General features: G+C 46.0%; 2 protein-coding genes across 3 annotated transcripts; one reads left to right on the forward strand and one right to left on the reverse strand.

The window, feature by feature from the left end:
* Positions 1-886: 886 nt before the first annotated feature.
* Positions 887-3,589, reverse strand: tmem199 (transmembrane protein 199). Its single transcript, XM_037467250.2, has 6 exons — positions 2,569-3,589; positions 2,415-2,488; positions 1,886-1,975; positions 1,750-1,792; positions 1,554-1,666; positions 887-1,409 (listed from the first exon to the last, which is right to left on the reverse strand). Exons 1-6 carry the CDS (start codon positions 2,750-2,752, stop codon positions 1,314-1,316), a joined length of 600 nt encoding a protein of 199 aa, XP_037323147.2. The 5' UTR covers positions 2,753-3,589; the 3' UTR covers positions 887-1,313.
* On the forward strand, positions 3,585-10,844 carry poldip2 (polymerase (DNA-directed), delta interacting protein 2). Of its 2 annotated transcripts, none has more exons than XM_037467237.2 (11): positions 3,585-3,801; positions 7,647-7,722; positions 7,892-7,989; positions 8,084-8,183; positions 8,580-8,655; positions 8,738-8,845; positions 9,040-9,176; positions 9,259-9,285; positions 9,602-9,727; positions 10,063-10,142; positions 10,240-10,844. In XM_037467237.2, the coding sequence occupies exons 1-11, from the start codon at positions 3,623-3,625 to the stop codon at positions 10,352-10,354; spliced, it is 1,122 nt and encodes a 373-aa protein (XP_037323134.1). In that variant the 5' UTR covers positions 3,585-3,622; the 3' UTR covers positions 10,355-10,844. The 2 variants fall into 2 exon arrangements, with proteins under 2 accessions (XP_037323134.1, XP_062416990.1); XM_062561006.1 differs by lacking the exon at positions 3,585-3,801 and adding an exon at positions 5,032-5,216.
* Positions 10,845-11,015: the final 171 nt, after the last annotated feature.

Genomic DNA, 11,015 nt, shown 5'->3' on the forward strand with positions numbered 1-11,015 from the left:
GACCCTCCCCGCTCCGGGAGGCACGTTTTAATGCTTTTTAGTGACCTTCAAAACATCCTGATGATTAAAATGAGTCTTCTGGGGTAAGATACCATGACAGAAATAATCATTTTCAGAGTCAAAATACATTTCTGATACTGTAAGTAAAGAAAATGAAAAAATAAGAAGTAAATTAAAGGTCAGAGTCTATCAGCTTACAGCCTCCGTAATTCTGCCTGGATTTAAGTTTTTCAAATATTACATGAGCGGTATAATACAGGGGCAAATATGACAGAGATCTCCGCATATCATAATCATCCTTAATACAAAATAATCTTCCAATAAACCTTTAATCCGGGTGTCAAATCTCAGATCTTTGGAAGATACATGCCGTATCTGTATTCCAGATGTAGTTACATATTTTTAATCCTTCCTCTGGTATGAAGAGGAGGACAGTGTAAAAAAACGGAATAATAAAAATGAATTATTTGTGTAGAAGAGATCAGAGAAAACAGATCGCATGAAATAAGAGTATTATTGTTCCGTATCAGATTCACGGTGGCTTGTTTTTACGAATCGTTAGCACATCTGTCAGGTGACGTGATTGCGCAACATCTGTATGATCATCTGACGCCACAGCTGGCGGGTTTTTCCGTCAAAACAAGGGTCTTCCAGAGCTCTCAGCCTCGTCCCCTGGCTCTTCATGTGAGGACAGTTTGCTGTTTCAGTGAAAGGAAAAATAACAGATACTATAATTAAATGAATCATTCCTCCTTTAACTCTTTTCTATGACTAAGTGACGCATTTTATAATAAATGTATAACAGTGACATGACACGTAATAAACTACAGTTAAGCTAAATAGTTATTATTAAATAATAGATGTGTAATAAAAACCGTTTGTGTGAAAACAAGACATCTGGGTACTTTTTTTTTTACATTTATTGCACTTTTCAGCTGACAAACAAATACCAGGTTCCACATTCCAGTGTTACTCTCGTGAAGATACACAAACATCTGGAGAGGCTTTCACAATTACATCAGAGAACAGAACTGAAATATGACATATAGCTTCTGATTAATGCCGGTTGTGGCTCCTTTAACCACAAGGTCGCTGGTTCGATTCCCCCGAATCCTCCGGTTCGAGTTCCTCCCCAGATGTTCCCTGGGTTTACGTACACAACCCATTCAATTAAATCAGTTCTTTGTGAATAAACATCAGATAAAAACAGAAGAATATTCCAAAGTCCTTTGGAAGCAACTTGTCACGTTGCAGCTTCCCTTCAGCGTCACTCTGCAAATGACACAGACTTCTCAAACGAAAAGTCGCGGTGGCTACGGCTCCCCGAGTTCGCCCTCCATGGTCCGGACCAGCACGTAGAGCTCGGCGAGCCCGACAACAGACGCCGCGATCACGGCCGCGATCACTCGCTGGGAAACAAGCGGCGGAAAGCGACAAGGAAAGAAAAAAAAAAAAAAAAACACTTGTTACTTAAATATACACAACGTTCGGAACCTACTGTTACACAAGAGACGCCACTTGTTATGCAAAGAAAGCAACAAAGGGTGCGTTACCGCCCCGGTGTCGGTGAACAGGTACTGGCTCCCCATGTAGGAGCAGGCGAACGCAGCCACCACCGTCACCAGGAAGTTGAAGACGGTCGCCACCACGGCTTTGACCGACCTCACTGCAGGAGAAGAAGCAGCTGATGTTGCCTCTGGCCGCTTGCCATGGTGGTTTTATAACGAGCGCCGAGACGGAGATTCTCACCTTCACGTCCGAAATCTGCCAACGTTCCACCTCGGCTGACTTCCTGCAGACAAAGAAAAAGCCTACAATAAAGGTCTCCGTGTTCCTATTTAGACCTCACGCCACGGGATCCCTTCTCATGTAAACATGGAGGTACCTGAGTGTTGACGTTGCGCGTCATCCTGCTGTACTCCTCGTTGGCCAGCCGGGCTTTAATCCTCTCCAGACGGGCCACCAGGACGGGGTTCTAAGGAGGGAAGTTCAACGGTTCCATTTTCAGTTGTTGGAACAGACGGGTTTCAGAGATTGGGTTCCGTTGTCATGGGAGGTTTTGAGAAATCACATAAAATGATGGACTGTGAGACCCCGCTGCCCCTCCCAGCTCTGGTTCTTCTGGGCCTCACTTCCCTCCAGCAGGTCGAGCACTTCGTCTCCAGAGAAGAGAAGCTCTGCTCCTGGAGGAGAAGTTCTGCCGCAATAAAGCCGAATGTGGGTCCGTCCACGGTGGACTGGTCTCTGCTGGTGGACCTGCACGAGGTCATCTGGTTTCCCCAGAATCCGACCCGGTGGCGTCGATGACGCCATTAAGAAGAACTAATGATGTCATGACGCTACCTTGCAAGTACAACACCAATGCAGCAGCCAGAGGTTTAACAGATGTTCAGGAGAACTTTAGCATCACCTACTCTGGGAGGCTTCACCACCTCAGGCAGGTGCAGCGTACTGTCCTCCAACAACTCATGCAGGAAGAAGGGATGACCTGGAGGAGAACAGCCATGAGAACTCATCGTTACTGGATGGGCTCCAGGAGGAATTATTGCATTGCAGGACATCGGTTACCTTTGTCCTGGAGGTGTCTCTTCAGGGTCCTCGCGGTGCGGAAGGACAGGGTCGTTGGTCCCGGTTTTGCAAGAGCATCCTCCAGTTCTTCTCTCAATCGTTCCGGCAGACACGAGTCGGTCCTTTTCAACAGCTGCGTCACCTTATTTCTGAATTTATCCCCGACTGTAAATGCCGACGCCATGGTTTTATTTCCGAATAACTGACCGGAAGTGTGATTTTTAAGCGATGCAGCTGTCTAGATAAAACATAACAAAGCGTGTTCTCCTGTTAGAGAACATATGGTGACAAGAAAGGGAAGCCGAAAGCCCCCGTAAAGGTTTTAGTTGTTTGAAATTGAATTTCGGCGTTTAACGGCAAAGAACAGCTAGTGGAGGTTTATCATTCCAGCCAAGTAAGCCGCCATGTTGTTGATCCTGTGACATGATGACGCAGCTGCTCATGTGACTCTGTGACTATTTATTATTATTGGGCTTTTTTAAAAATAATAAAATCACCTTAATAATTTTCTGATTGTCATCATATTTATTTATGTGTGGAAAGTAATGTTTTATTTCACATCACTGAAATGTTTCTCGCTACGACATGGGACCTCCTTTTGGCCCCTTCACTGCCTTCTAAAAAAGGCCTGACGCGCAAAAACATTTGCCAATAAAGCGCTACCTGACTAGTTTTCGTAAAGTTTTTTTTTTTAACTTAATAGCTCAAATATGATTTAATCAAATCTGACGTGCACGCGTCTAGGCTCTTCGGAAAACATTAATTAGGCAGATCTTTGAGTTTAGGTGGTTGTTGATATATCAATGACAACCTCACTGCTGAATACTAGTATTAATGAAACCAAGCTGCAGAATTCACAGTGTTTTGGATCATAACGTAATGTTTCAGGAACAATACGACCACCTCCTGGTTTAAACGATCGTAGCAATTCGAGTTGAGCATATAGTTGTCGCACGTACGACTCTCTCAACCATCCCCTGAAAGCACCATCGTCACGCCGCTCGCTGTAAATACGTGCGCGTGAGCCCTCCTGCAACTGCTCCGGCTGTTAAAGATGGCGGCCTGCGCGCTACGCCGAGGCTTGTTGAGTACTGTCAGTAAATACAACAACACTCACAGAATACTGAGCGTTATTGACAGCAGCAGCGGATACGAGGCGTTCAGGCCGCGGGTTCAATGCCGGGCCTGCGGACTGCCCGGTGGCGTCCAACAGAGGCGGTTCATGTCGTCACGGTAAGAGCCGCAAGCCAGTGTCGTCCTCCTCCGTCACATGCTAACATGCTAAAGGCTTTAGTTGACCGTAGCTGCGTGTGATCCCCTCGGGGTGACGCCTTAAGACACCGGCTACGTTGCTGCTAAGGTGACGGCTGCCTCGACATGAGCGCGGTGTAAAAACGTGAGCTGACATTTAGAGAATAAACTTTGAGAAAAGTGCCCCTGTCCTCTGCTGTTAGCTATCGGGCTAGCTGTCTTGCTAGCTACCCAGCTGCTTAGAACTAGCTGCGTAGCTCACTAGCCAAGTACAGGACAGCATGGCTTCGGTATCACCTGACAGCCTCCAGGCTGCGTCACCGTGCCTCATATCACTCTGGCGGAATGGTTCTATTAACTTGCCATGTTTAAGAGACATTCTATTTGTGGCTCATTATAATCCGCTAAAATACATGAAACAACTTGTAGATAATCTTACGTTAACCTATTTATATTTTTGATCTGGGTTAATGATTGCATCGTTAATTGGAGTAATTGTTTGCGTTATTCTCAGAAAATTAGTTAAACGTACTTGCTCAATAGCTTTTTGTTAATATTTTCTAACTAAAATTAAAACTAAACTAAAACTAATTTCTACAAGCTTCATTTCTTGGGTTGATTGTATTTGTTCAGTGGCTCCATGGGAACCTTTTTTAAAGCTCCACGTGCTGTTTCCCTGTAAAATATTGACTTATAATTTACTTTATTACCTAGATTGCACGCAACTCCTAACAAAGTATCGATTTTTACCTAATTCCTGACACACAGGGGCTTCAGACTTTGACTTCTCTGTAGTATAAACAGTGTTATAAATAGTGTTATTGACAACATCAACATGTCCTCCCAGAGTGAAAAGATATGAATAGTGTGGTTTATTTATATATTGAGAAACTATTTACATAAATGTTTCTGTTGGTGCGTTTTGTTCATGTTGACACCGACCAGTCAAATTGTACTTGTCAATTTGCAACATTGCGCTCAATAGTTAATAGTCAATATAAATTTAGATATTATAAACAGTATAGCAGAACTATATGTATGCCCAGATGGACCCATTTTGGTGTATTAAGTTAAAATGATTTGGGCTTGTTTTAGTGTCGTAGTGGGTCTCTGATTGCTACATGAATGAAATGACCTCACACACCAGGAACCCCCCCCCCAGTTGACCAGAGTTTTTGGGCTTGTTTACTCTGCACACTACAAATAATGACGGACTCATTCAGCACAGACTCTTGTACTTTTTACTACATCGTTGTCATGAGGGACTGTGGCGGCAGCACTTTTTTTCCCGGCGTTCACACAAACTGAAATAAGTCGTGATGGTGCAAAAGGAGCGTTGTCGCGATCCAGCGCAGGGAGAAACCAGCCAGTCTGTTCAACCGTATTCTGACGCAATCGTGGGTTTGTAGAACATAACCCCAACGAGAGGGAATGTAGCTCCCCTCCCCGACCTTCTTATGAGACTTATTTTCATTGTGTGATCACATCTCCGGCCGTTTTGCTGTTGCCGACCTTTTCCCAAACGACGGCTCCGAGGCCCGATGAACCGGCTTCGCCGCTGTTTGCAGAGCGAGGCGAGAGAGGTCGGGTTGTTCTGTGCTTGTTGGCGCGGTGTTGACTGGCGTTTGTGAAAGGACGGTTATATGTAACGATTATTTTAATGATCGATTCATCTGTCGATGATTTGTTCGATTAATCAATGAATCGGATAAAAAAATAAAAAATGTAAAAACATTAATTTCCAACCCTTTATTGAAAAATAGAACTGACTGTGCACTTTCTAAATATGTTTTGTTTTAAACAGATTGCTCCTTGAACATCCCTAAGTAAGCAAATAAAATGGACTAACACAAAAAACATACACACATCGCATGATGTATACTTTACAGCCGCCAAATTAAATATTAGGCACAAAATCATGAATCATCGCCGTGGTGCTCCCGTGCCAGGCCATGTCGCTTTTGCATATCTTACAATCAGACATGTCAACCCTCCCGAATTTCAAAGCCCCTCCCGAAAATATCCCGGACCGACCTTTATCCTGATTTCCACCCGGACATCAATATTGCTGCACCACCCGTCACTGGGCGCGCTGTTTCGAACAATAATAAAGGTTACACCTTGAAGTCGAGCGCGGCGATTAGAACCTAAAACTACTGGCGCTGCAAAGAAAACCGCAGCACCCCCCCCCCCCCCGTTGCCCGCTAGGACCCGCACCCCCCATTTCAGTGTGAAATACCTGGGAGGATTTAGGTCGCATTGGTTTCTCTGCCTCCGCATGTTTCAGAACAGTATCACAGGTCTCTCCGATGGTCTTTCCTTTACCTCAGCTCTGCTCTTTTTTATTTTTCTTAACAACGCTCTGCTGGGCGGAGCTTTTCTTCTTCTCTGTTCTGCTGCGCGAGCGCTCAACTTTTTTTTTTTTCTCAGCTCGGCGCGCGCAACTTTCTTTTAAAACTCAAAGATAATAGTCGCGCGACACAACGAATCGATAATGAAATTCGTTGCCAACGCTTTTAATAATCGATTTCATCGATTCGTTGGTGCAGCCCTAATTTAGATCTGATTATCTCCAGCCACACAGGGAATTGGCAATTCTCAGTTTCATAGCTGTGTTCATTATATATTTATATTTAAAACACTTAATTGTGACTAGATAAATGACTTTGAAAGTAATTAATTAGTTTTAAATCTATTGAAAGGCCTAATAAAGATCAGTTTACCGGCTGTTATTCTTCCAGGTACAACAAGTGAATAACCACAAGCCAACTTACAGTGTGACATTAAATCTCACTCTCCATATCTCCACCTCATTAATCCCCCACGCTTCATCTCTGTGCTGAAGATTAGGTGTGTGTGTGTGGAGATTAGAATATTTCTTTTGTTGACATCTGACAAATCGAGGTGTTTTATTTAATCTTTTTCAAAGTTGTGATTACAACTGATGGGGCGGAGAGATGATTCTCAAAGGGATGAATGTAAATTGTCTCCATGGGGGGTAGTAACCCTGAAGCCTTTTTCTCAACTGTTGATGCTCCTCAGGGATTTATAAACTGTTTGTTTGTTTCTATGTTTTTGATCCTGTCCCCATGTTTTTGTAAATGTTTTTTTTATATTTGGACTGAAGTTAAAGCTTCATGAGTTAAAGCTGCCTTCTGTGTAGTGACCAGCAGGGGGCGACTCCTCTGCTCCCATAGACGTCTATGAGGAAATGACTCTACTTCTGTGTAGTGACCAGCAGGGGGCGACTCCTCTGCTCCCATAGACGTCTATGAGGAAATGACTCTACTTCTGTGTAGTGACCAGCAGGGGGCGACTCCTCTGCTCCCATAGACGTCTATGAGGAAATGACTCTACTTCTGTGTAGTGACCAGCAGGGGGCGACTCCTCTGCTCCCATAGACGTCTATGAGGAAATGACTCTACTTCTGTGTAGTGACCAGCAGGGGGCGACTCCTCTGCTCCCATAGACGTCTATGAGGAAATGACTCTACTTCTGTGTAGTGACCAGCAGGGGGCGACTCCTCTGCTCCCATAGACGTCTATGAGGAAATGACTCTACTTCTGTGTAGTGACCAGCAGGGGGCGACTCCTCTGCTCCCATAGACGTCTATGAGGAAATGACTCTACTTCTGTGTAGTGACCAGCAGGGGGCGACTCCTCTGGTCCAACTGAGGGGGGGTAGTCGGGAAACCGGTTCAGCTGACCGAGGGGTGTTAGTCACTCTAGTGCAAGCCCAGACATATTCGTAGTCCGTGGGGTCTGCAGTGTTTCAAGCGCACACACAGGGTCCAGTGTGTAATGGTGTTGCCTGTTTGGCAGGAACAGGCCTGAAGGGAAGATTTTGGAGACGGTGGGAATGTTTGAGGCTGTGAAGCAGCACGGAAAATATGAAACGGGACAGGTCAGTTTTTCCCAGTCACCACACACACACACAGAGGTCTGGTCTAACCAGTCCTCTACATCACATGCCATGAATTTAGATGTCATTATTACTTTAATGTTTATTGTTTCCCAGCTGTGGTAAATCTTTTTGTATTTTGTCATGATGGCACATTTGCGTGATCCCTCAGCTGTTCCTGCACAGCGTGTTTGGCTACAGAGGCATCGTCTTGTTCCCGTGGCACGCCCGCCTCTACGACCGAGACATCACCCCCCCCATGACCGAGAGGTAAACCTCCTGCCGATGGCGCCCCTTGGTTCTGTGGTAGACTTTGTTCATCTGAGATGTATTTATTGATTGATTCTCACTTTTGGTCCTTCAGCAAACCGGAGCCTCCTGGAGCCCACGGCTCCAAGGAGGTGAAGGGCAAGACTCACACCTACTACCAGGTCCTGATCGACACCAGGGACTGCCCTCACATAGTGAGTCTCCTCGTCTATGTCACACTTAACATGAACTGTGAAGACTTTCTGTCTGAGGTTGTCCTGCGGAGGGGATCTGGTCAGCGGATGCAGTTCAGAAGTAGTTCCTGCGTAATGTATTTTACAAAAGAACACGTTGGTTGCTTCTGTGGACATAAATGCTCCAAAGGAATCTGCTTCTGTTTGTTTTGTTGCTGCATAATGAAATTAAAGCTTCTCACAATTCGGTCTGCAAGTGTTGAGCACCTAGAACACCAGCTTACGTCTCGAGTAGGAACATCTGGATCATGTGAACGTGCAGTAGGTGGAGGTGTTTGATGGAGACCCCCCACTGAGGAGTCGATCTCTGGTTGTTTCTTGGTGTGTGTGAATTGTTTAGTTTCCTGTATGTTGCAGTCTCAGAGGTCCCAGACGGAGGCGGTGACGTTTCTGGCGAACCACGATGACAGCAGAGCCCTATACGCCATCCCAGGTGAGCCCAGGTCACATGTCTGTCATCTGCTCAGGCCATCAGGATCAAAAAGATGGAGGACGGACTCTTTCCTTTCCTTCAGGTCTGGACTACGTGAGCCACGAGGACATCCTGCCCTACAACTCTGCAGAGCAGATCCCCATCCAGCACGAGCTGTTCGAGCGCTTCCTCATGCACAACCCGGCCAAAAGTAAGCACGCCCCCCCCCCCCTCCCCACACACCCCTCACAGGAAACCCTGTTACGTATTTCTAACAGACGGTCAAGTAAAATTTGTATTTTTGCATTTTAACTAAAGCGCGAATGCCTCCACGATGTGACAAATGATGACATTAAAAAGTCGGCTCCTTGTTGGAGGATCTGAAGTGTCGTTGTGCTCCTGCAGCTCCTCCCTTCACGTCCAGAGACACCCTGAAGGCCTGGCAGGAGAAGAACCACCCCTGGCTGGAGCTCTCCGACGTCCACAGGGAGACCACCGAGAACATCCGGGTCACCGTCATCCCCTTCTACATGGGCATGAGGGTCAGTGAGGGCGCGGCGGCCATCTTGCTTCTGGCCCTGTGGGCTTCTTTAAATGCTAATGTAAATTGTTTCTTGTTCTCAGGAGGCCCAGAACTCCCACGTTTACTGGGTGAGTAGCTTTTATGTGTGTGTGTGTGTGTGCGTGCGTGTGTGTCGTGTGTCGTGTGTGTGTGTGTGTGTGTGTGTGTGTGTGTGTGTGTGTGTGTGTGTGTGTGTGTGTGTGTGTGTGTGTGTGTGTGTGTGTGTGTGTGTGTGTGTGTGTGTGTGTGTGTGTGTGTGTGTGTGTGTGTGTGTGTGTGTGTGTGTGTGTGTGTGTGTGTGTGTGTGTGTGTGTGTGTGTGTGTGTGTGTGTGTGTGTGTGTGTGTGTGTGTGTGTGTGTGTGTGTGTGTGTTGTAGTGACTGGGTTTGTGTCGTCTCCCTGCAGTGGCGCTACTGCATCCGTCTGGAGAACATGGGCAGTGAGGTGGTCCAGCTGAGAGAACGCCACTGGAGGATCTTCAGCCTGTCGGGGACCCTGGAGACGGTCCGGGGTCGAGGTGTCGTGGGCCGCGTCAGTATTTATTTACCTTTTCACAAATAGAACACACAACAAAGCTTCTAATAACAGCAGTAAAAGCAGTTGGGACTAAAGACTAAAGACACGTTTTTATTTACTCTCCTTTTTGGACCAATCATTTTTCAATCTGTTTTGTACATATTTCGTCCCATTTCGTTTATTGTTGACTAATACATTTATGTGTGGTACTTTTTAATGTTGCCATATACAGTAGTGTTTTGTTTAACGATTAATCGAAAAAATAATCGATCGATCGTCAGAATAATCTTTAGTTGCAGCCATCGATCTGGAAAGAGATTCTAACCAGACGTTCTGGTCTCGTCCCTCAGGAGCCGGTGTTGTCCAAAGAGCAGCCGGCCTTCCAGTACAGCAGCCACGTGTCCCTACAAGCCCCCAGCGGCCACATGTGGTGAGTCCACCCCCCCCCCCCCCCCCCCACACACACACACCCCTGTCCTCCCTCTGGAGGCTTAGTACTCTTTTTTTCCCTTTCTTTCTGTCTCTAGGGGGACGTTTCGCATCGAGAGGACAGACGGCTCCCACTTCGACGTCCGCATCCCTCCGTTCTCGCTGGAGAGCAACAAAGAGGACAAAGCGCCCCCTGCTGGCTACACGTTCTAACTGCCCCCCCCCCCTCCGGCATACCTTCAGTGAGACGATGTTTCCAGGCCCAAACTCCGCCCCCTTTCTTTTCCTGTGAGGTCACAGAGCAGCATTACATCATTGAGTAACTTGCATGGACGTGGAGAGACTCTTGGAGGGGGGGGGGGAGAGACATGTGACACACGGCAGTATTCCTCCTGTTACGCTTCCCATCAATTGAATGAAGTACAAATGAACCCTGTATACTGTTTGTTAGCAGTGGGCCGTAGATGTTGACGTTTGGCTTTTTGGTAACAAGCAGAACGCCGTAAAGGGAGCCAAGAGGCTTCTGTGGTTTTAAAGTCTTCCCTGTTGTTTAAAAAGCAGAATCAAGCCGTTGTCCTGGAGGTGTTTTAAAGCTCTGAGGAGGAAAAGTTCTGAGTGTTTAATGAGAAGAAAAACAAGCGAATACTGTAAATAGATATGTAATTAAAGGCAAAACGAATAAATAACTTTTTGGAAAACTACATCTTGATGTTGAGTATTTTTTATTCCTGCAGTTCTCGGACTGGAAATAAATGCAATGTTTGTATTGAGCTTTGATTTGACTCCTTAATGTTTATTATAATGGGATCTAAACCTTAAACAGCCCCCAGCAGAGGGCAGTGCAGCATAAAGCACGTGACCATTTGCTGCATTG

This window comes from Pungitius pungitius, chromosome 3 (genome assembly GCF_949316345.1).
Source record: "Pungitius pungitius chromosome 3, fPunPun2.1, whole genome shotgun sequence".
Classification (NCBI taxonomy): domain Eukaryota; kingdom Metazoa; phylum Chordata; class Actinopteri; order Perciformes; family Gasterosteidae; genus Pungitius; species Pungitius pungitius.

Coding starts and splice junctions, on each gene's coding strand:
- poldip2 (XM_037467237.2), top strand. CDS start 3,623: ATGGCGGCCTGCGCGCTACGCCGAGGCTTGTTGAGTACTGTCAGTAAA. Junction 7,990..8,083: donor ACCCCCCCCATGACCGAGAG/GTAAACCTCCTG, acceptor TTGGTCCTTCAG/CAAACCGGAGCCTCCTGGAG. Junction 9,286..9,601: donor AGAACTCCCACGTTTACTGG/GTGAGTAGCTTT, acceptor GTCTCCCTGCAG/TGGCGCTACTGCATCCGTCT.
- tmem199 (XM_037467250.2), bottom strand. CDS start 2,752: ATGGCGTCGGCATTTACAGTCGGGGATAAATTCAGAAATAAGGTGACG. Junction 2,489..2,568: donor GAGACACCTCCAGGACAAAG/GTAACCGATGTC, acceptor GTTCTCCTCCAG/GTCATCCCTTCTTCCTGCAT. Junction 1,410..1,553: donor TGTTCACCGACACCGGGGCG/GTAACGCACCCT, acceptor CTTGTTTCCCAG/CGAGTGATCGCGGCCGTGAT.